General features: G+C 34.7%; 1 protein-coding gene across 5 annotated transcripts in view; it reads right to left on the reverse strand.

Annotated features, from left to right (window-relative positions):
* Window positions 1–25,200, reverse strand: part of LOC115216617 (V-type proton ATPase 116 kDa subunit a1) — a 153,638-nt gene that overhangs the window by 37,790 nt on the left and 90,648 nt on the right. For all 5 annotated transcript variants that reach the window (XM_036506447.1, XM_036506446.1, XM_029786097.2 and 2 more), the window contains exons 7-15: window positions 18,794–18,920; window positions 16,671–16,753; window positions 12,861–12,954; window positions 12,548–12,760; window positions 11,056–11,206; window positions 6,678–6,817; window positions 3,446–3,588; window positions 2,229–2,301; window positions 403–521 (exon numbers count right to left, since the gene is read on the reverse strand). In XM_036506447.1, coding sequence (XP_036362340.1) covers window positions 403–521; window positions 2,229–2,301; window positions 3,446–3,588; window positions 6,678–6,817; window positions 11,056–11,206; window positions 12,548–12,760; window positions 12,861–12,954; window positions 16,671–16,753; window positions 18,794–18,920 — 1,143 coding nt within the window. The remainder of the gene's footprint in view (window positions 1–402; window positions 522–2,228; window positions 2,302–3,445; window positions 3,589–6,677; window positions 6,818–11,055; window positions 11,207–12,547; window positions 12,761–12,860; window positions 12,955–16,670; window positions 16,754–18,793; window positions 18,921–25,200) is intronic.

The raw sequence follows: 25,200 nt of genomic DNA on the forward strand, positions 1-25,200 counted from the left end.
CCAGGACTGCCATGTTGTTGGCAAACACTCTTTACTACAATGTTATAGAGAGTAATAACATATGAGTTTGATTTCAGATTGTGTTGAGTTAAGATAGAAGTGAAATACAAAACTGGGATGGGTATATGTATTTTACGTTATAAAAATAAAAAATATATTAATTTCTGCTTTTTTTTAAAATACTGATTTCTTAACAGTAGTACATATATTATCAGTAGTACTACAAGAAAAAATATTTAAAAAATAGTAGCACTGATGAAAACAAGTAGCAAAACAAATAAAAAAGAAAAAGAAAATCCAAATGATTGCTGTTATGGTGGGATTTGGCAGGGCCAGACTATAGGGTGATTCTGAAAATAAGAATACATGCTTTGTAAGAATAAAAGCTATTACATATATTACCTGTGGTTTGATAAACTCAGGAAAACACCAAACATCATTTGAGACACACCAAGTATAATAGAAGTTTTCATCTTGAAAGAATTAGTGAAAGTGATTTTGTTCTGAGAGAACTGCCAAGCCTGAAATAACACAGTATAAAGAAAATATAATAGTAATGTTTTCTAACAAAGGTGCAAAGGAGGGGGTTAATTAGTGTCATTGACCCAGTACTTGACTGATACTTTCTTTTATCAACCATAAAGGGGTGAGTAGCAAAGTTGATCCCAATGGAATTTGAACTAAGATTGTAATGAAGGAATCAGAAGAAATACTGACAGGCCTTTTGGCAGATGCTCTGACAATTCTGCTAGCTTGCTGCCAATGACAACAATAATTCTTTCTGTTATAGGTACAAGGCCTGAAATTTTGGGGGAAGGGGTTAGTCTATAACATCAACCTCAGTACATGACTGGTACTTATTTTATCAACCTCATAAGGATAAAAGGTGAAGTTGACCTTGACAGAATTTGAATCCAGAACATAAAGACAGACAAAATGCTACTAAACATTTTGTACATGTTAATGATGCTGCCAGCCTGCCGCCTTATAATAATAATAATAATAGTAATAATCCTTTCTACTATAGGTACAAGGTCTGAAATTTTTGGGGAGGAGGCCATCAACCCCAGTATGCAACTGGTACTTAGTTTATCGACTCTGAAAGGATGAAAGACAAAGTCGACCGTAGCAGAATTTGAACTCAGAACATAGCAGCAGATGAAATACCACTAAGCATTCCATCTGCTCACCACCTTATAATAAAAATAATGATAATAATAATAATAATAGTTTCAAATTTTAGCACAGGGCCAGCAGATTTTAAAGGAGAAGGGGAAGTTGAGTACATCAAACAAAGTACTTGACTGGTATTATTTTATTGACCCCAAAAGGATAGGAGGCAAAGCTGTCCTTGGCAAAATTCAAACTCAGGACATATAGACAGATGAAATGACACTAAGCATTTTGGCTGGTGTCCTAACAATTCTGCCAGTACGAAAATGACGTTTGATGATGATGATGATGATTAAGCTGGCACCTGGAACATAAATTAACATGAGATTATGAAGGAAGGTTTTAAATTAGATCACTTTAAAAGAAGAAGTTTGAATCAAGGACTGTCTCAGATGAGTTTATACCATCATCATCATTATCATCATTTAGTGTCTGTTTTCCATGTCAGCATGGGTTTGATGGTTTGACTGGAACTGGTAAGCCAGAGAGCTGTACCAGGCTCTAGCCTGGTTTGACTTGGTTTCTACAGATGGATGCCCTTCTTAATGCCAACCACTCCAAGAGTGTAGATTTTAGGTGTCACTGGCATGGGTGCCTTTTACATGTCACCAGCACTGGTCATGACTATGATTTCACTTGGTTTGACATGTCTTCTCAAGTACAGCAAATCGCAAAAGGTTTCATTCACTTGTCATCACCTCTGTGAGACTCAACATTTGAAGATCATGCTTTACCACCTCATCTTGTGTTTTCCTAGGTCTACCTCTTCCACAGGTTCCCTCCACAGTTAGATCGGCACTTGTTTACACAGCTGTCCTCGTCCATATGCATCACATGACCATACCAGTGTAGTTTTTTTTTCTTGCACACACCTTCTCCATGAATAACAGTAACACACATAAAAAAAAGTGAAATAGCTACAACTGAAAATCAAATTTATCATAGACTTAGTTCCTTAAGAACTTACATCTACAGTATGGTGTTAAAAAGTTACTGGTAGCAATATAAACCTAAAAGAGTATGAAAATATAAAGAAATTATAGTGATATACTTACTGGATCCAAACCAATTGGATAAGGCGTGGAGCTATACATGGTCCCAGGATTGAATATGATACTGCTTCCTTTACTGAAAATTAACAAATTGCATTTCTAAATAAATGTCTTCATTGAAGTTTCACTCAGTGCATCTGGAGTATTAAGCATTGAAAACCACATTTTTTAAAAACTTCCCAAACCATCATAGCAATGTGATAATTTTAAACATATGTCTCCTTTGTTTCCATTCTCCATGTGTACCAAAAATAGATTTACCACATCAATTTTGAGTTTCATTTCAAGCATGGCAGTGTGGATAAGAAATTTGCTTCCCATCCAAGTGGCTTCAAATTCAGTCCTTTGGGTAAGTATCTTCTACTATAGTCCAAAGCTGGCCAAAGCCTTGTAAGTGGGTTTGGTAAATGGAAACTGAAAGAATCCTATTGAGAGAGGGGGGAGGGAGGGAGAAGAGTGAGAGAGAAAAGAGAAAGTATGTTTGTGATAGTCCATATTGCCTTTGCTTCCACTAGTTTGAAAACAATTGTTTCCTGATAATGTTGCAGTCCACACTGACAGCATATCTGAGCTGTTTGTTATTCAATAGACTAGGAAATTATTATCCCACTTGGAAATAAGAGGGGTTTGGCAACACAAAGGATATCTGGCCATAAAAACTCAGGCCCAACATACTCGTCGATACTGGCATGAGTTGGACAGGATTGTCATGATTTGGATAATCAGTAGCTGGGAGTCACTGATCCCATAAATTGGTGCTCCTTTAGCTTGGTATTTCTAACCATTTTAAAGAGTGTACAAGGGGCATTATTTTATAGCAACACTAGAGGGATTGATTAGTCCTCAGTAACACAGGGCTATAAGGACCTCACAGTCCTACATTTTCTCTGTTCATATGCCAACCATTTATCTGTTTGTACAGAGTAGATTTTTTTGTGGCACAAACACTAGAGAGGTTGTCATGCTTACTAGACCTTTGTGTGTTTCAGTTATTTTTGAAAATAATCAGTAATTGAAAAGAATTTAGTAAAATAACTATGTCATTATTAAAATACTGTTTATAACTAAAGGAAAAAATCTAAATCAAATTTATAAAGAAAGATTTTAATTTAAACATGAACATTCCAAAATAGAGCATTTGTATGAAATAAGCAGAAGTGGTTTCAGGTGAGTTGCTACTGAAAGGGTCAGTCTTTCAAAAATCAAATTTAAATACTTACGGCACAGTTTTGTTAGTATACCATGATGATCCAAATATATTGAGAGATTTTGAAAATACATCATTATACAAGAAACCAGTATATATGGAAAAAATTCCCATAAGTAGAATTATATAGCGCCCACCAAATGTGGTATTCCAGATCTACAAAAGATTACAAAGCACTTAATAAAAATAATCCAGAAGTTATCAGTAAATTTAGGAAAAGTGGGCAGTACCAAAACTGCTTGTCCACTTCATTAAATCAAACATTTCTAAATTCAATTCAACAAAGCATAAATTACTTTACTAGTCATGTATATTCAGACAAGAGTTTTCTAATTTGGTTATTTTTAATGTCAACAACATTGAGTAGTGAAAATAGTTTCAGGTAAGTTTGCTGAGACAAGTAAACTAATATCTAGAATTACTCATAAAGGGTTTCTTTCTCTAGACAAATATATATGTATCAACAGATCTATGCTGTATGCAGGACTGTCTTATCAGCATTATAAGCTGTCAGGTAAAGCAATACCTGTCTATGGCATTTATTTACTGACAGCAAACCACAGCATACATAGGCCCCCTAGACCTATAGCAGCCAAGACCATCTTTTTCAATGTAAACCTAACATTTCACTGAATGCAAGAAATTTGAGAAAGCAGCTGTGGCATCAAAGACATTATTGGGCATATCTAGATGAGAAAAAACAGGTACCTAAAACAAATGTCATATTCTGAATGAGAGACAGTGTATAAAATAACAGTCAAAGTGGAAACAAAAGGTAAAAAACTAGTTTGAGTGGACTTTAGAAGATTAAGTTTCTCCTGATGATACAGTATAGTTCAACGTATGCTACTACAGACATGTATCTGATGATTATGAAGAATAGTTGTTTTAAAAGAGAGGTGTATGGTTATTATTTAAATTTAGCTACTGGTTAGTTCAGGTATAAAAAAAAATAAGCCAATGGCATTCGTGGTTTACCTTTATATAATACTAGCAGAGAAACCCGACCTTGCTCGAGATTAAAATAGTTTATTACTGTTTTACTCATTTTGGTATTCACCCGATTTCATTTGGGTCTATGCAGATCACATTTTAAAAGATGACGAATTTTGCCCTTGAGGCAACGCCTTTCAATTGAGCAAACTCAAAGTTGCCATGCAAACTTGCCAGCACTTTTAACAGAGGTGTACAAATTTTCAGCTCAATCTGACCACATTTACTAACACTTTTACCTGCTCAACTGCTTGTGAGACAACGTCCGTCCTTTTCACAAATATGTAGCAGACTTACAGAGACACCCGACCTTGCTCAGGATTAAAATGGCATAGTTTTTCATTGTTTTACTTATTTGGTTATTATAACCCGATTTCATTCAGGCCTACTCAGGCCACATTTTAAAAGATGAGGAATTTTGCCCTAGAGGCCACACCTTTCAATTGAGCAAACTCAAAGTTGCCATGCAAACGCGCCAGCAGTTTTAACATGTGTGAGCATATTTTCAGTTCAATCACACATTATATATATATATATATGTGTGTGTGCATTATATATACATATGTATTCACACACACACACACACACACACACCACACACACACACACACACACCACACATATATATATATATATATATATATATATATAATATATATATATATATATACACACATATATATATAGATATAAATTATATATATACATAATTGGAGGCGCAATGGCCCAGTGGTTCGGGCAGCGGACTCACGGTCGTAGGATCGCAGTTTTGATTCCCAGAGCGGGTGTTGTGGCAAACCCTGCTGTACTCTTTCACCACAACTTTTTCTCTCTCTATCTTTCTGTTTCTGTTGTACATGTATTTCAAAGGGCCAGCCTTAACACACTCTGTGTCATGCTGAATCTCCCCCGAGAACTACGTTAAGGATATACATGTCTGTGGAGTGCTCAGCCACTTGCACATTAATTTCACAAGCAGGCTGTTCCATTGATCGGATCAATTGGAACCCTTGTTGTCGTAACTGATGGAGTGCCAACAATATACATAATATATATGTATACACATTTTATATATATATATATATATATATATATATATATATATATATATATATATACACACACACACACACACACATATATATAAATTGATACAATAAATATCTGTTATCATGATTGTGCGGTGGTGGTGGGCGATAATAATTCACCGTTGTAAAAGACCTGTGGTGGGAATATTTAAACTTTTGCAGCTGTCAACGCTTTCTCTCTATAGATACAGACAGACATACAGAGAGAGAGGAGTGACAGAGAGATGGCGAAGGCAGAGAGAGAAAGAGAGTGGAAGCTGTCAAATGTCATTATAGAGAGAAATTTGAAGGAAGTGGGGAAAGAGAGAGATTGAAGAAGACATGGTGATGTCCGAAAGAGAGAAACTCCAAACACATGTCAAAGTCTGGGTTTTGTTGCCCTAGTGACCACAGCTTTTGAGATGGAGATTTCTAACCTAGTCCAGTCACTTCCTCGCATCATTTTACATGTCACTGTAAATTTTCGCTGCAATCCGAGCAAGCCTACTGCCACTGAACCCTGCATAACCACTAAATGAGACACTTTCGGCCATTTCACTTTTATATATAGATAAAAATATACATTCATAATTTACTAAGGCAGTGCTTTTCAAACTATTTGCTGGAGCAGAACCCCAAGGAACCATTCCACTGGCTCGAGGAACCCCTGTGCAATAATTTAATAGGTGAATTAAAAATTACTGCCGATTTTAGCAGTTTTGTAACTTCTTGCGGAACCCTAAGGTTCTGCGGAACCCTGGTTGAAAACCACTGTACTAAGGGATCTCCTATGTGGTTACTTGACCTGCTAATAAATAGCAGACAAATTTCAGTTATCTGTAAATGTATATACATGTGCATATACAACATACATTATTAGTACAACTATGTTGTATAAACAAATCTACTGAGAACATAGATCTCCTACATACAACAATATAAATTATCAATGGAGAGAGCCTTTAGATGTTGCTGACAATCTGCTTGAAATAACATACAATTTTTTTTTAAATCATACCCACTCTCATAAAAATTGAAGGACAAATTTGTTAATGTATTTTTAGATACTGTATGTATGAAAAAAAAATAAAAGGAATGGTCACATCTAGAATGTCTTTAAATATGACTTGGATTTAGATGAAAAGAGTAACAAAAACAATGAGCTTGAAAAATGCAAAAAGTTACCTCATTATCCCCTTTTTTGGTTGATAATACTTTTTCCCTCACAATCATCCAAACTGCAAAGAGGGTCATCAAGAAGCCATGTCCAGCATCTCCAAACATCACAGCAAATAAAAAGGGGAATGTTATAATTGTAAAGGGAGCTAGAAAAGATGAGAGAAAGAAAAGATTATTAAAGATAAAATATACAATATATATTAAACTTCTTCATTTAAACATGAATAAACAATATATACTATACATCTTCAATTATATATGTAAATATACATGTGTTATATGCCTTCATTTGAAGATATATAACACATGTACTGCTCAACAACCAGAGTTGGTGTGTTTACATCCCTGGAACTTAGCAGTTCAGCAAAAGAAACTGCTAGAACAAGTACCAGGCTTAACAAAAAATAAGTACTGGGGTCAATTCATTTCACAAAAAATTCTACAAGGCATGGCCACAGTATAATGACTGAAACAAGTAAAAAACAAAAGATGCAATATATATCATACTACTTTACTTAAATATACAATATGCATTATACACTTCCTTATGAAAATATTCAGATATACAGTATGTATTATACTCATTCATTTAAATATTTAAATGTACGTAAACATAACAAAAATACTAAGCATAATCAAGGACAAGGAGAGAACTTCTTTGAGGTTGCTTGATCTACTAGAAATAAATAGACAAGTTTCCTCAAATCAAACCCTACAATTTAAAAACAAAGGAAGGATACATTGGAAATGTTGAACTTAGATACACTAAAAACAATAGGATAAATAATACCACTAAAAAGTGATAAACTAGGGCTAAACAACAAGTCAAAACCTTCCTTTACAAAAATCATGTAAAAAAAATCACTGAAAACAATCACAGTAATGGAAACATAGGAATCCAGAATTTCAGGATTTCAGGTCCAGATTCAACCCAGAATGTTTTAAATTCACTCATGGAGTCAGCCTGATTCCAAAATGGTATGATATGTTGGACTATGGCCTCTAGGAGTAAAGTTGAAAAAGTGTGACACACTGACACTCACATTTATTATATTAGATATGTTTAATACTGGGGAAACTGTATTTCAATTAAAGTGTATTTTCTATATGTGTGTGCCGTCCAGACTGGCTTCCGTGCCGGTGGCACGTAAAAACCACCATCCGAACGTGGCCGATGCCAGTGCCGCCTTCACTGGCTTCCGTGCCGGTGGCACGTAAAAAGCACCCACTACACTCACAGAGTGGTTGGCGTTAGGAAGGGCATCCAGCTGTAGAAACACTGCCAGATCAGACTGGAGCCTGGTGCAGCCTTCTGGCTTCCCAGATCTCCGGTCAAACAGTCCAACCCATGCTAGCATGGAGAACGGACGTTAAACGATGATGATGTGTGTGTGTGAGTGTGTGTGTAAATGTACACATACACACACACACACAAAGCGTCTGATAAGTCTGATGAGCTGTGGCTTTCATGGATGCAAAATCATTGGTCACTCTGACCAGACTTTAACTCTAGTGATTCAATATATATATATATATATATATATATATATATATATATATATATAACGGGAAGCTTTATGAAAATAAACAAAAGACGAAGGCAGGTGGAAAACAAACGAACAATTGTATTAGTATGGCGCTCAGGAAATATAAATAAAACAAGTCTTTAACGTTTCGAGCCTACGCTCTTCAACAGAAAGATACACAGAGAGAGAAAAACACAGAAAGAAGGAGAGAAAAAAAATGCGTGCAGTAGCTAACGAATCAACATGGCGATATATACACACACACACACACACACATACAAATATATGTATATGTGTATACACACACATACATATACAACAGGCTTCTTTCAGTTTCTAACAAATTTACTCAAAGAACTTTGGTTGTTCCAAGACTATAGTGGACATGCCTAAGGTACCACCCAGTAGGACTGAACCCAAAACTACATACACAGGAAGCTTCTTAACCACAGAGCCGATTCAATGGACAAAGAATCACAGGAGTCACAGCACAAGCATTCTCACTGAGCGAATCTCCAGTCAAAAACTTTCTGCAAATTGAGTTAACACTATTTATGACCTTTCAAAATGTATTTTTCTCTTCTCACAAACAACAATTCCAACTTGCCAAACATTGTGTTGTTTGAAGGATTTAAGAACAATTCAGAAAATTCATTTTGATACAAAATAATGATTGAATTGCAGATATGCTGAGACCCCACTTTCAAGGGCTTTAGTCAATATCAACAACTTTGGTGCTTAGTCAAGTACTTGTTTTATCCATCTCTATTTATCAAATGGCAAACTTGACTTGTGTTGCCTCTTTTAGAGTGTTACCTCCCATCTACGAATATATATGGGATGGGGTGCATTAGTTACGCATAAACTTTGAAATGCTAGTTTACTGTGACTTGGCATACATTGGAACACCTGCTACTGTATTTAGCAACTAGTAAACTTTGATGAAAATTTTGATTCCAATTGTGGCCAACTGGTTTTTTTGTTTTGTTTTTTAGACAGAGTATTTCTAGAACAACATTATTCACCATCATTTTGTGATTTGAGGGAAATCTGGCTGCTACTCCTTGCAAGTAGTGCAATTGTGTCAAGGGGCTTTCACTGGCTCAATATTTAAGTATTTGTTCTTACAGTTGGATGACACCCTTTTTTTTTTTGTTAAGTGTGGAGGAATAGAACCTGTTTTAGTCAAACAAATCAGAGCTAGCAAAGTTAGCAGCTTTCATCAGGGGCATAAGACAACAGCTGTAGTAAGGTTTGAACTATTCATCATGTGGTTTATTTATATATATGTATACACCAGGTTGAGTAAAAAATAAGCAACGTTTTGAACCATGAAGAATTTGTATGGGATTTTTGCAGAGCTTTGAATTTTTTTATAACATTTGATAACCCTAACCCTAATTTCCCAAATGCATCAATAAATTAACACTGATATTTTTTTTCACCATTGTTGCAATCATCTGAAATGGAACTGTCAAAGCGTGATATTTGAATGACCAGTGAGTGGTCAGCTTGAAAAGGGTTTAAATGATTTCACAGTGGAGACTTGAGCCTTGAAGATCATGAGTGCAGTGGATACCCATCTGTCATTGATGACGGTCAATTAAAAACTGTCACTGAGAAAGATCCACGTAAAACCGCTCAAGAACTGGCAAAAAAAAACTTCAAGTTAGTTAGAAAACTGGCTGCAACCATTTGCATGCAATCAGAAAATCAAAAAAGCTCAACAAATGGGTACCACACAATTTGAAAGAAAATCAGAAAATGTGCAGATATGAAATTTGCTTGTCATTTCTTCTCCATAACCAGACTGATACATTTCTCAAACCTATTTTAACTTGCAATGAAAAGAGCATTATGTACAGTAATAAAAAATGTTCTTCACAATGGCTGGACCAAAATGAAAAACCAAAATTTTCCCTAAACCTGAGCTCTTCAAAAAGAAGGCTACGGTGACTGCTTGGTGGTGTACTGCTGGACTCATCCCCTATAACTTCCTAAAACCTGGAAAAACCATTACTGCAGAAACATATTGCCATGAAATTGCCAAAATGAATGAAAAACTACTACTCCTCTGTCCAGACTGGTCAACAGAAGAGGGCCAATCATTCTTCATGACAATTCTCAACCATGTTTCACTAATGACATTCCAGAAGTTGAGAGAACTTGCCTACAAAGTTCTTCCTCGCCCAGCTTATTCCCCACACCTTTCTCCTACCGACTACCACTTTTTCAAGCACCTTGATGGTTTACTGCGAGAGGAGTTAAAAAATCAAACTGATGTTGAAATGAGTTCAAAGAGTTCATCAGTTCCAGAACGCCAGATTTTTATGCTACCAGAATAAACAAACTTGTAACTCGTTGGCAAACACGTGTTGATTATAATAGTACTTACTTTGATGAATAAAATTTCCACATTGTTGAAATATATTGTGATGAATTTCCTGTTTCAAACATTGCTTACTTTTTACTGACACACACACACACACAAAGGATGCCAACCAATTAAATACATCCACCTGGCCTTTGGTTGCCTTTAGTTCATTGAGTTCACAGTGTTGTAACCATTCAGTTACATGGTTCCTTCCCCAAGAAAATTTTCCCTGCAGACAATCTATCTTGCAGACTGGTGTGACTGATGTTCAGTTTGAACATACATCCAAATTGAACGTCAATCATATGATCACATAAGTCCAATGAAAATAGGAGGGTCTATAAAGGTCAACAACATTTCCCCTTCTTCCCCAACTTATCAGAAGGAACAAAAACATGCATGCGCACACATACCCAACACATTTTTCCTAATAAGTTTTGCATGTTACACACATAATTACATAAGAAAGTATCAATTAATTTACCTGGGTTAACCTCTCTGTATGATGCTACTCCATAAGCATCTACTATAGCTTGGAATGCTTCAGTGAATTTGTTAGTACGGTTATAGGTAGGAGGTTCTTGCTTTGTAACCATCCGGTTTAGTATAGATGGTACACTACTACCACTTCTTTCCTGAAAATAACAACATTAATGAATAATTAGCACATGGAAAGTTTATATCATAAACTGGACTGAAATATATAAATTACATTGAGTTCTTTCACCTAGAAAAATTGTTGGGCCTTTTCTGAAGATGTTGATATTTATATAGCCTTGCAAGCAGCAAGGTGACCTCATTAATGCTAGAGGTATGAATAAAGCAGCCAGTACAGGCTTTAAGATGGTTGGCATTAAGAAAGGTATCCAGCCAAAGAAGCCATGCCAAAATAGACACTGGAGCATGAAACAGATCAGATCTTGTCAAACTGTCTTATCCAAGGCAACAGGGAACATGGATATTTAAATAATGATTAATGATGAATTTCTCCATACCTTTGGAAATAGTTGAACTCAGTTCATTGTTCTAATGACACTTATCAATTATACATAATACTTCTGCTGTACCTTATCATGGTAACATTTTTATAAGTCTGTTAATAGGAGAGGTACAGTTCCCATGCCTTTTGAAGATAATCACAGACTGGTAAGATTTGTATAGTGATGATAAGTTTAGACATCTATGAAGTGGTGCTTGTGGGAAAACATGAGCATGGGGGTGCTATCCAACTGGGTTATTTTAAGAGGGAAGAGGACAAAGTATTTAACACAGAATTTGGGAGCTAAGACACAGTAGGAAATGGGGGCTCTCAGGGTAGCAAGATTAGTTCAAGGGCCATTGTAAAAGCAATAGCAGAAAGAGAAGAAACCATGTGTCATCTGTGAGCTGATGGTTCAAACCTGCTGGTGACTGAATCTTTGCCAAGCTGTGAAATGGCCTTCTTTTGGATTTGGTCTAGAATGTCTGTGTGTAAAGCAGCAGCAACACTGGCTATAGATGTGAAGAGAACTCCAGTGTCAGTCTTATTTAAACTTCATAGAAGGTAAACAACCGATCAGAGCTGAAGTAGTTTTTAGCTCTAAAAGTACTCCTAGTATTTGTTATGCAATTTTGTAAGACTACTATGAGAGACCATTGTTTATAATTAGATGAAAAAAAATCAATATAAGTTAAATATTTTTGTCAGAAAGCCAGCTATCAATCTATCGACAGAATGTCATTGATTCTGAATTTCTTTATTTTTATAACTGGCTGCAAATTCAGAACTTTCTGCAAACTGTATTAGACCTCCATGCAGTGATTATCATTCATTTAATTTTGTATATATATATATATATATATAGGGAAGCTTTATGAAAATAAACAAAAGACGAAGGCAGGTGGAAAACAAACGAACAATTGTATTAGTATGGCGCTCATATATATACAAGAATTTTACACATCAACACTTGCTAATTACAAGAATAGTAACTTACAGTTCCTCGACGTAAAGCTTGCTGTATCCGATCAAGATCAGCAACTGGACACCAACATTCAGCAATGAGACACTTCTGTGTGACATCCAAGTTGAACATATTCAAAGTGTGGTAGATTGCTTTGATCTTCCTCACTTTGATGAACCACACTTTAATATTCTTGGCTGCAGCTACCAAAACTCGGTGGCGATGATCTTGAGTCTGGCCAAGAACCTAAGAAGAACACATCAGAAAAGTCATATAATTTAAGCTGAAACACAAACATTGTTTTGAATAAATTGGTTGAACAACAAAAATAAAATTATATCCTTACTGTGTTGAGATCCTCAATTCGTGTTATTACTCCCATGGCCATTTCTCGTCTTTCAGCTTGAGTCTCCGGACACGGGTATAGAGTGGCTCGGAACCTGTTGTAATAAAATATTGTAGATATACATAATTAAATGCTACATGAAATGGATTATGAAATGTAATGCTAAGAGATGAATTATTGTTGAAGAAGATTTTTCCTGAGAGAAAATGTCTACATAGACATGCTGTGTTAAAAACAATATGTATCAGAATGAGACAAACATTGTCCCAGCAGTGACCCATGAGAATGCCAGATATGTTTCAGCTTCCTTGAGCTTTGATAATGATGAGTACTTACTAGTGACATGCCTACATAAAATCTGTTCCCTCCGATGTATAGGAAACAGCGAATAATACAGTCACCAATATTGCAGAAAGCTACCAGGTTGAATAAAGAATCTACTAACAATTTTCATTACTAGATATTCTTCTATTTCCACAAATGTGAAGTAATGGAAATTATTATACAATACTTTCAATTGGTATGCCTTTAAAAAAAAAAACCATTCCTCCTGATGATCTTGTTCTATATATAGAATGCTCTTACAAAAGAATTCAATTTCTATTCCCTCTCAGACCCAAAGTTTATATTCTCACTAAAGCTCATGTTCTTGTACCTTCAGAGTTTGCTCTGGTACTCCATCACTACCTTACTTTTATCTTCTCAACTACTCCCACCCACCTCTGTATAGAATACAGAGTAGCCATGTATCTCCTCTATAGCAAGACAACTGTACTTGTCACTTTATCTTACTTTAGTCTATCAGTATCCAGTATAAAGACACCTTCCTCTCTCAAATACTCCCCACTTAGCAGTGAGAACTCTTTCCTTTTTCTCTTTCTTTTTTCTTTTTCAGTCTTGCAAGTTACTTAGCAATGTCACTAGTGCCAGTGGCATGTAAAAAGCACCCAGTACTAAAATCACCATCTTTGATAACTTTTTAGTAAATAAATACGTTGGTTGTCTTTATTTCTTGTGCATTCACTCTATTGGTAATGCAGCCCACACTCATCATTCTCTCAGTTATTTGGCCCACAATGAGAAAAGTTTGGTAACCTCTGATTTAGATTGATGATAGAACTTAATGCTGTCAACAAAATTTGATTCCTCTCTGTAGTTTATATATAGGTATAGCTGTGTAGTTAAGAAGCTCACTTTGCAACCACATGGATTAATTAATGAGGGAATTAAAAAGGCGATGAAACTGAACATCACCCAACTTCAGACACCTAAGGAAAAAGTTAATGAAAACACATTCCATTCATTAACACACACAGTCCTGGAATAACCAACAGCTTTCACACCATAAAATCAAACTTACCTATACTCCTACGAAGCCCCAAAATGAAAACTCTGATTGAGAAAACACCTGACAGAATAGCAGATGCCAACCAAAAAATCTTAAAAACACTTCACAAGGGCAGAATTCAAATCAAAGAATGAATAGGATTTCTTAGTAAAAGAATGTGGAGATAGGAGATGTGGAACACGCAACAATATCAACAACTTCAAATACTTGGAAAATGGTTCCCACATAAACTTCAAGTGTGGATCCCTTGTCAAAATAAATGCAGATATGAACTGCAAAACAAAAAACCTCATATACTGCATTACCTGCCCAAACTGCAAAGAAAATTACATAGGCGAAACAAATAATTCCCTCTGCCAACATGCAAGAATCCACAGGCAACATATCCGACAAGAAGAATTACACAAGATTCCATTAAGTAATCATCTGGAAATATGCAGCGACGGAAAATTCTAAATTCTTCCCTTTTACAAATATGCACAAGATGATTCACAATACCAAAAAGCAATGGAACTACATTTCATCAAAAAATTTTCTCCAAAATTGAATGTTTGAAGAAAAGCAAGAGATAGTACATTTTGTAAGTATTATACTAATGTTCTCTAATGCAAAATCATGGAACAGAAAGAGGTGTGATCGAAGTTACACAGTATAAACATTAACATGTTCCCAACCACACACACAAACACAGAAACACACACTTTTCATCAAGGGATTCTCCCTAAAATTGAATGTTCGAAGGTGAAGTGGAGAATTTGAATTCTTTATTCCAAATGTGGCTCATCTCTACAAATGTTCAGAGATATATGTGTAGCATTGGGATGTTCTAGCTTTCATCATCATCATTGTTTAACGTCCGTTTTCCTCCTGGCACGATGTGTATGTGTGTATGTATATATATATATGTGTGTGTGTGTATATACATGTATGTATGTATGTATGTATCTATCTGACTACATATCCAAAAGCAACTTCAAGGGGTTTGAGTTTGAAACATCTGTAGACAAGGAGATAGTGTTTCTTGGCAAGTCCATGAGCCTCGAGGTTGATGATGGGGACATTAACAATCTTGTCAAGGAACACTCAGAGGAGCTGATGACAGATGAACTCCTGCAGCTTCAGGAGCAGCATTAGGATGAGGTGGAAGAGATTGATTCCCTGGAGGAGGACAGTGTAGCAGAGAAAGCTATACCTACGAGTAACACAAAAGCAGTTTTGGCAAAGTGGCAATAAGTTTCTGATTTGTAGAAAAATATCAACCTGAAAAAGTAGCTACAGGTGATGCAGCTGCTTTATTTAATGAGACAGCTCATGTGCATTTTCCTAACATTTTGAAATGCAGGAAAAAGCAGACTTCTCTTGATTGCTTCACCTGCAAGTGTGAAAAGTGAAGAAAGTGTGTTCAAAAAGCCTAAATTAAGCAAAGTGAGAGAGAAACCACCAGAAATTGTTCATCCTGAAGTCTCAATGGAAGAGATTCTCCTTCCAAACAATAATACTCCTCCTCCCCGCTCCATCATCTTCCTTGTGCACAATTTGTCCCATCATTAAGGTAATTAAATTGATAAAACCAGTTTACATATTTCTTTTGCATTCTCTTTTATTATGTTTTTATAATTGTCATTTTCCTTGTAACTGCACCTTGTCTGTTTTAAAACCCATAAAAAATTATTTTGGTGGGCTGGAATGGATTAATTCTATTTTAACTAATTTCAATGGGGAAAACTGATTTGTAAAATGAGTAAATCATAAGACAAGCTCGGACATAGAATGAATTAAGCTCATACTGCAAGGTGTCACTGCATATATATCATCCTCATTTAACCTCTGCTTTCTATGCAGGTATGCTTTGAATGGTTTGACAGGAGCTGGCAAGGCCAGGAGCCGCACCATGTTACATAGACTGTTTTGGCATGGTTTCTATGGTTCGATGCCCTTCTTAACACCAATCGTTTACAGAGTGTAAACGGGTGCTTTTTAAGTGGCACCATCATCAGTACCTTTTACACGGCACTATCACCAGTGCTTTTTATGTAGCACTACCCCCAGTGCTTTTTATGTGACATCAGCACCAGTGCTTTTTATGTGGCACCAGCATCGAGAGGATCACCAAATACTTTGCAAGACAAAAACACCACAACAGGAAGTGGGAGGAGTAGTATTGAGGGGGATGGCCTTGAGCCAGTTAAGATCTATATGTATGTGTGTGCATGTCTTTATGCCTGTCTGTCCACCCTACCACTGCGGTAGGTGCAGGTTTGTTTACATTCCCCAATTTTAGCATTTCAGCAAAAGAGACTGATAAGTACTATATTTTTTAAAAATATGTACTGAGGTCAATCTTTTCACCTAAAACCCTTCAAGGCAATGCCCCAGCATGGGGCCACTGTGTAATAACTGAAACAAGAAAAAAATAAAAGATAAAAATACATATGAAAATTGCAATGCATTTTGAAACTTACCCTTCACAGATTTTTCGCACTCTTGACTTAAGTTGATCTCCTTGGAAAAATACAATAAACACAGACTTGTACACATGATCTCCCTATAAAAAAACAATCAAAATATCAAGAGTATAAAAATATTTTTTTATATAGTCCACGATAAATTAGGGAAATAATATAATTTATGATTACTTTTATGTAATCTTTTAACACAATTTACTGTACAATTTTTTCTAAAAACCAGAGCAGTTTGAAATTAAACTTTGAAGTTTTAAGTATGAAGTTAAATTTTTGTTATCTGACATTTAAATTGAACTTCACATGCATATACATATACATATAGGCACAGGTATGGCGATGTGGTTAAGAAGTTTATTTTCAAATTACATAGTTTTGGATTCAGTCTCATTGCATTGCACCTTGAGCAAGCTTTTTCTGCTATGGCCTCAGGTCAACTACAGGTTTGTCACTTGAAACTGAAAGAGGATTGTCATATATATGCATGTGTGTGTGTGTGTGTGTGTGTGTGTGTGTGTGCATGCATGAGTTTGTGTGAGCAAATTTGTATTTCCTTTTGTCTTTACATATGTTTGCTGGTTGTAAACAATGACCTCTCTGTTTATGCTGACCATTCACTTGCAGTCCACAAGCAAAAATATGTCTGTTTGGTCTTCTTGATATGCCTTGACATGTAACACAATCTTTGTAAACCAAAGGTTCATTCAAACAGTGTTGTTTTTTTCCATTTCTCTGCACAGCTACCTCCAGGCTGTTTTTTCTTCAATACATTAGGAGGTTGCTTAAAAACAACTTTAACTTATTGTGTAGCCGATCTCACTGTTGCCAATGAGAAACCAACTACAGAGCTTGTATACAGTCTCTAGATCTGCCAGAAATAGTACACAATTCTACAGGTCACCTCCTACTGTCTTAAAAAGGAAGGATACAATAGGCAAAGGTAGTCCAACATAATAGTATGAACGAAAATAAGATTAGATGGTCATGGCTAGAAAACCTATGATCACATTAGAGTTGACTTAGGACCAAACAACAATAATTCAAGCCATGTTTCTTTTCCTAAGATGAGCAGAATTATTACATGCAGTTTCTATTGTGTGAAATATACTCTTCTATGGAATTCCTACTTCTTCCAACACTTTATCACCATTCTTCTGTGGATGAAGAATATTGTTCTTCTTCCTTCCACAACGATAGAACACAACTTCAAAGTATTTCACATTAAAAAATATATAAATATTGTAAATAGAGACTTAACAAACTGTATACAAATACGGTCAACAGTCTCCATTCTGAACAAATGCCGTGGAATTTTTATTTGGCTCAAAAGAAAAAAAGTTTTTCTCCAAATAGATTGTAACTAATATTGCATACTGAAACCTTTGGAGATATGCTGTAATTGAGAAGACGCAGAAACTAAAGCGAGACCACAGCCATGGCTGATGCCAGTGTTGCAGGTCTGGCCCACTTAAGAGTACCCTTCATGCATTGGGCAATATGATATGCTTGAAAAGACCTGTTGAGTCAAGTAAAAACAAAATCATAGCTGTGGCCAGTGCCCCCTGACTGGCTCCTGTTCCAGTGGCACATAAAATGCATCAATGCCAGTGTCCCCTAACTGGCTCCTGTGCTGGTGGCACGTAAAACACACTGAACATGGCTGATGCCAGTACCCCTAACTGGCTCCTATGCCGGTGGCACATAAAAAGCACTATCCAAACATGATCAATGCCAGGACCATCTAACTGATCCCCATGCCAGTGGCATGTAAAATGCACCATCCGAACATGGCCGATACCAGTACCCCCTAACTGGCACTTGTGCTGGTGGCACATAAAAAGCACTATCTGAATGTGATTGATGACTGGCTCCTGTGCCGGTGGCACATAAAAAGAACCCTGGTTGGTGTTAGGAAGGGCATCCAGCTGTAGAAACATTGCCAGATCAGATTGGAACCTGGTGCAGCCACTGGCTCTCCAGACCTCAGTCAAATCGTCCAACCCATGCCAGCATGGAAATGGATGTTAAATGATGATGATGATGATGATGATGATAATTGTTAGTCATTATCCAAAAAATCTGCCAGCAATTGAAAATGCTGTAAGACATATAGAAATACTTACAGTGACAGGATCTTCCAAAGGTGGCTCAATTTCTGCTTGTTTTAGGAAAACATTACCTCGGCAAACTCTCCATAACATTCGTTCAAAGGCTGGGATACGTTCACGATGAATAACACCAGCCAAGAACCTGAATAAATGTATATACAACAATTACAATTATCAAATGTCATCATAAAAAGAAAGCTTAAATAGTAATAATTCAGTAAAGTTTAAATTATTTATTTATATAATAATAAATATTCCTTTTCTTTATAAAATAAATATTATAAATCAAATATTTATTGTCTATTAACTAATTTTTCATTTAATACTTAATAGAAATATATATTCACAATCAAATCCTATAACAGCAAAATTTTGGTTACAAATGGAATGTGATTTTAGACCCAACTGTGGACTGTTATCTGTCATTTAAAACTTGTTGATCACCAAACTTAAGACAAATATTCGCCATTTAAGTAAATCTGTGCAATCACTTCACAAACAGTATGAGGATATCTCATTCTATTCAGATATGTAGGAGAGGAATTTAGATAAGTAAATCAACTCCAGTACATGTCTAGTTGTTGACCCCAGCAAGAATTCAGAAATATAACATCAAAAGAGACAAAATATAAATACTGTAATATATTTAATGAAATCTTTACCATTTCATCTACTTCCTAATGCAGAATATTTTTCTCCTACTTCCCACAGATAATCAGTTAATCAATTGAAATTAAACTTAATCTAAATATATCTTAAAGTAAATTCAATTTCAAAAGATTCTGCTATTTCTCCAAACACACAAATAGCTTCTTTTATTTCATAAAATCTACATATTGGTTTCTTTCTAAATGCAAAAGGTACATATTGTAAGAGTTAAAATAAATCTGATTGCTTATAAACTAATATATTATAGATATTTACTATCCATTTTATAGATCCTAGAATGATGACACACAGTCAAAGCAAAAGATCGTTGATATAATTCCACATTAAACAAGCAAAATTTTCCAGGATCTCATCTAAGAAAAAAACTGCAACAAACTTAGTTTTATGGATTATTTGAATGCTAAGCCTAGTCTATTTTATTTCATCCAAGGAAAGAAGAGTGAAGGAAGATATGGTTATTCTTTCTTGTGATGCCTATTTCATTTCTTTATTTTGTCAAGCAAACATATTTATCAGTAGCAATTATAAATAGTGAGATATGAACTGATTCTATTTCCAAATAACATGACTAAATTAATTAAAAACCAAACTAGCCAGTAAGCTATAATTTATATACTGAAATAATAGTTCTATGTAGCTTCAGATAAAGTTTCCATTGACAGACATGCAGATCAAAAACTGGCCTTTATAGACCATGATTAGAAAACCATTGTTATATCATAGTGTATACTGTTTCACAATTATGAGAAAGTAATTACCAAAAAAAACAAAAAAACACTTAAGATATTTTAATACACAACTAAGCATAATGCCTTTTATAAAAAGATACATATGTAAAATTTTATCATTTATCCAAAATAACATGTTTGTGAACCATTGTTGTATAGAATCACTTTATGTTAAATGTAATATGTTCATAAATATTTAACCTGTCAAAGTAAAGCTATGTTGTCCAGGACAAAATATTGGATATTGTGACAGAATACTAGATTAATATCAACATAGATTATTTAGAACACTATCAAGATGTTCATCTTTAAAAAAAGGGTAAAAATTGAATCTGATTAAAAACTGCAAGTCAGTGACATAACTATGTAGCAGCAATAAATAATGAAGGAGTTGGTTTCAATATCATAAACAATATCAATAAATGCCTGACAATAATTTACTTAATTAAATCATTAATTAATCTTATTTTAAGGTACCACTGGAGACATCTAGCGAGAGAAACCATGTCAGAAAGCGGCATGATGTGAACTTTGCAAATCACATCAGAATAAATGTGGGCGGTAACTTTAAGAACAGATACAGGAATAGAAGGGACTCTTTAGTCCTCCTATACAGGGCAAACTCTCAAGGGCTGGTGGCATGATAAAATACATGGTGATGATGATGTTGACAACAATCATGACGATAACAATGTAGACAATGATGATGACTATAATGATGATAATGATGATGACCACAGTAACTGAATCCCACTATATTGTGGTTATTTCATGCATGAAAATATTGGAACTAATAAAACCCATCTCTTTAGTAGCCATTAATCCAGATTAAAAGATAATTAAACTAACACAATGTTTCTTAGATTAAAAATAAAGAAACATTGTTTTAGGCCACTATACATTCAATACTTGTAACAACACAATTCATGAAGTATTTATATCTCAAAACTGATTGTCCCTGTTGCTAAAAGTTACACATTATTCTATAATAATTAAAGAAAAAACAGGATTTTCTATTCTTTTTTTGTTTTCTACATTTTTAATGAAGTCATACAATTTGATAGTGAACAGCATCATTACAGTAGTATGATGATCCCAATAAAATAATTTGGGACTAAAGACCAACGTGGGGCTGATGACATTCTGCAGATGTCATCTGCGGAAAAACATGCACAGTGAAATGAAATTGTATTAAAAATCTGCATAATAATTGTCATTTCTTTAGCAAAAAACAAAAAGCAAAAAAGCTGGAAATTTACACACACACATACCTATATATAATTGGATATACATATAAATCTGTACCTGTCAAACCTTCCCCAGCATTTTCATAACATCCATATCTCTCTCACTCCTCTAACTACAGTACTATTTCTTAGTACTTAACTAGCAGAACTGCACGTATTCCTTCCCACTTTTTGTTACCAGTAACTCCTCTTCTTGGAACCACTTCCTTTGCCACCCATCCCACACTCCAACATCATCCCTTATATATGTCCTTTGAATGCCCATTTCCCCTAAACACCCTTTCACCTTAACCATCAACACCCCTTTTTGCAACTCACTATATTCACCCCTAGGTATTCCTGACCTCTGTCTCTATCACTGTGCATCTTTTGTCACCCCAACACTTCACCTATTTCACACCAGTTCACAGTTTTATTATGCTATTGTTCTCCACCACCCTCACTATCACTTCCTCTTTTTTTATATATTACCACCTATTGCCTCATAAGAATAAAATTTATGATTTATGTCATTTTTCGTTCCCAACTTTGACCCTTCATAAATCCAAAATTTTATTTTAGAATTTATGGGAACAACAGTCTTTGAAGACTCATATTGTCATTGAATGCTCGAAATGAGGAGTAGATAGACAGTCAACAACTGATGGAGGGTCCTATCTCCGTGTTAACTTGTCCAGTTTTCCATTTTTCCTCATTGTTTATCTACTTCACTTGTTTTTCCCTCGTTTGTTTACATATTTCATGCTAATTGCACTGTTGGTAATGTTCTGTACCCATATATGCATGTGTGTATATATATATATATATATATATATGTATATTATATACTAGCAGTATCGCCCGGCGTTGCTCGGTTTTGTAACGGAAATAACTATATAAGCATTTTTAGAGAGTTACTTCCCTTATATAACCCGATTAAAATTAAATCGAACTAAAATTAATTCTATTTAAAAATATAGTCACTCATCAGGTCTAAGATAATAAACAATAAAAAATAATATTAGAATAAATGTACTTATCATAACTTATACTAATTATCATCTAAATATATTTTTAAAAATACATGTATTAATTATAAATAATCGAAAAGCATTTAACAATATTTCTTAAAATAAAAATATAACTTATCTTGAAGGATTTTCGTTAATTATAGATTTAAATGTAAAATGTCAAACTTAGCATTTATAAGTAATATATCATGGGAAAATATGGCGAAAATAGAATTTATAGAACACCAAGATAAAAAACAATAAAATAATTAAATAAATATATGTATATCATCTTGTAAGAAATATACAAGATAATATTATACATATATTTGTTTATCTAATTATCAATAATTTATTAATTATTAATAACATATTACTAGATATTATATGTATATTTATTTTTTTAACTATTTCATTGTTTTTTATCTTGGACCTGATGAGTGACTATATTTAAACTGAATTGATTTTACTGTTATCAGTTAGAAAATATAGCCACGAAACATGTATAGTCTTTTTACTAATTATATACTATTTATTATTTTGTACTTTAATTAGTTATATGTTTTTATCATATATTTAATTTTTTTTCTATGTGGTATGATTTGATTATATCATTGTTGAATTGCTACATGGTGGTTCTTCTCTAATTTATATACATACATATACATATATATATATATATATACTATAGCCTCAGGCCAACCAAAGCTTTGTGAGTGGATTTCATACAAAGAAACTGAAAGAAGACTGTTGTATATATGTGTATATTTGTGTGTGTGTGTGTGTGTGTGTGTTTATGCTTGTACCCCCACCATTGCTTGACAACTAATGTTGGTGGGTTTACGTCCCCATAACTTGGTGCTTCGGCAAAAGACACCAACTAGGCTTACAAAGAATAAATCCTGGAGTTGATCTGTTCGACTGAAACAAATAAAAGAATAAAAAACTCTGCTACTTTCATCCAGAGCAACACTGGGTATCTCTGCCAATCCTATTATAAATTTCAGTGATGTTCCTCTGTCCATTACATTTTTATGTTCATTAACTCCTCCTAGACCATTGGCGCAAGGACAATGAAACTCAAACTAGCAACTCCCTTAATTCCAGGGAATGTCCTAATGGGGCCTATTTTTTTAAGAGTCCCATAACTGGAGCCCAGCTAACTCCGCTATTTTTACTATATTTTAAACTAAATACATGGCACTGATGACCAAATCAGAGCAATGACAATGAATTTCATACCATGAACTTCCAGGGAGTATCGTAAGGATGTTCAATTACTGAAGAGCCACTTAAATGGGGCTCCACTGACCCCATTATGTTTACTGTATTTACCTTGTTCTTATGCTTATCGATTAAACTATGAACAGCATCAGTGCTTAGCATATTTGCAGAAATAAGTTTGGCCATTCTAAATACCTTCACATACATTCAAATCAAGCTAGAGTTATAACAGGTACGTTTCAAGTGTGGTAGCATGGATATTTATATATATACACACACACACACACATACATGTATATGTACATATATATATAAACAAAACAAAAAATGGAACAAGAATGTAACAGGCAACAACAAAACATTCAGACAGTTAGAGGATACAAAAAAGGACAGGAAAAAAAAGGATGGGTCATTCAGAGCTTTCAATGTTCAGTCAAGTACCAGATCATCTTTGCAGTTTCGGCCGGTTACTCTCGAAACTGCTCTAATCTGGCTGGCCCCAAGAAAATCTAAGCTAAGAGCACTAGATTCTTTGGAAGAAAGCAAGTGAATATATACGAAAACAAGGACAAAACAAAAAAATAAAACGGAGAAATGGTACACATTTACAAATACAAACAACAGGACATTAGCAACAGGTGTCTTTCAACTAAGGACGAATTAAATTAAGCTGGCATGTGTGGAAATGAAGCCTTACGGCAGGAACATAGAAGATGAAAGTCATGGGAAGGAATATAAGAGATGCTACACATATCGTAGTCAAACCATGAAAGAAAAGTAAGGCTTGGCTGAACACCAACCACGTGGAAGGAGAGGAGAGAGGTAGTGGGTAGAGGGATTAAAGAATTAGGGAGGGACGAGAAAGACAGAAAAAAAGAAAGGGACAGAATAAAAGTAAAGAAGGAGGGAAAGTGATGAGAATGAAGAGAAGGCCAAGATATATATATATATATATATATATATATATATATATCAAGTAAAGGTAATAAACCTCCTTCAGGGATCATAAATCCAATGAAAATACTGTTTAGTTACCAATCTATAGAAAGATAAACTATAAGGTAACCATATAAACTGTGGTTCATGCATATATATGTGGTTGGCGTTAGGAAGGGCATCTAGCTGTAGAAACATTGCCAGATCGGATTGAAGCCTGGTGCAGCCTTCTGGCTCGCCAACCCTCAAACTGTCCAGCCCATGCCAGCATGGAAAGCGGACATTAAACGACAATTATGATGATGATAATTATTATAGATAAGTATGATATGACATTATTATATATCTATATATACATGCATTTTTCTGCTTCCTTTTTTCCTTTCTCTTTTTCTCCTTCTCAATACCCTTTAATATTATATTAATCTTTTTTCTTTTATTTAAGACACAAAATATACACTACCTGTTCCCCTACATTCAATAGTGGAATTATTATTTTATATTTTATATTCATAAATACACGAGTTTTTCTGCTTCCATATTTCCTTTTTCTTTTCTCTTTCACAATACCCTATGATATTAATCTCTTCATTTCTTTCTTTAAGACATATAATAATAATACCTTCTCC

The sequence above is a fragment of the Octopus sinensis genome, linkage group LG10 (assembly GCF_006345805.1).
Source record: "Octopus sinensis linkage group LG10, ASM634580v1, whole genome shotgun sequence".
NCBI classification, from domain to species: domain Eukaryota; kingdom Metazoa; phylum Mollusca; class Cephalopoda; order Octopoda; family Octopodidae; genus Octopus; species Octopus sinensis.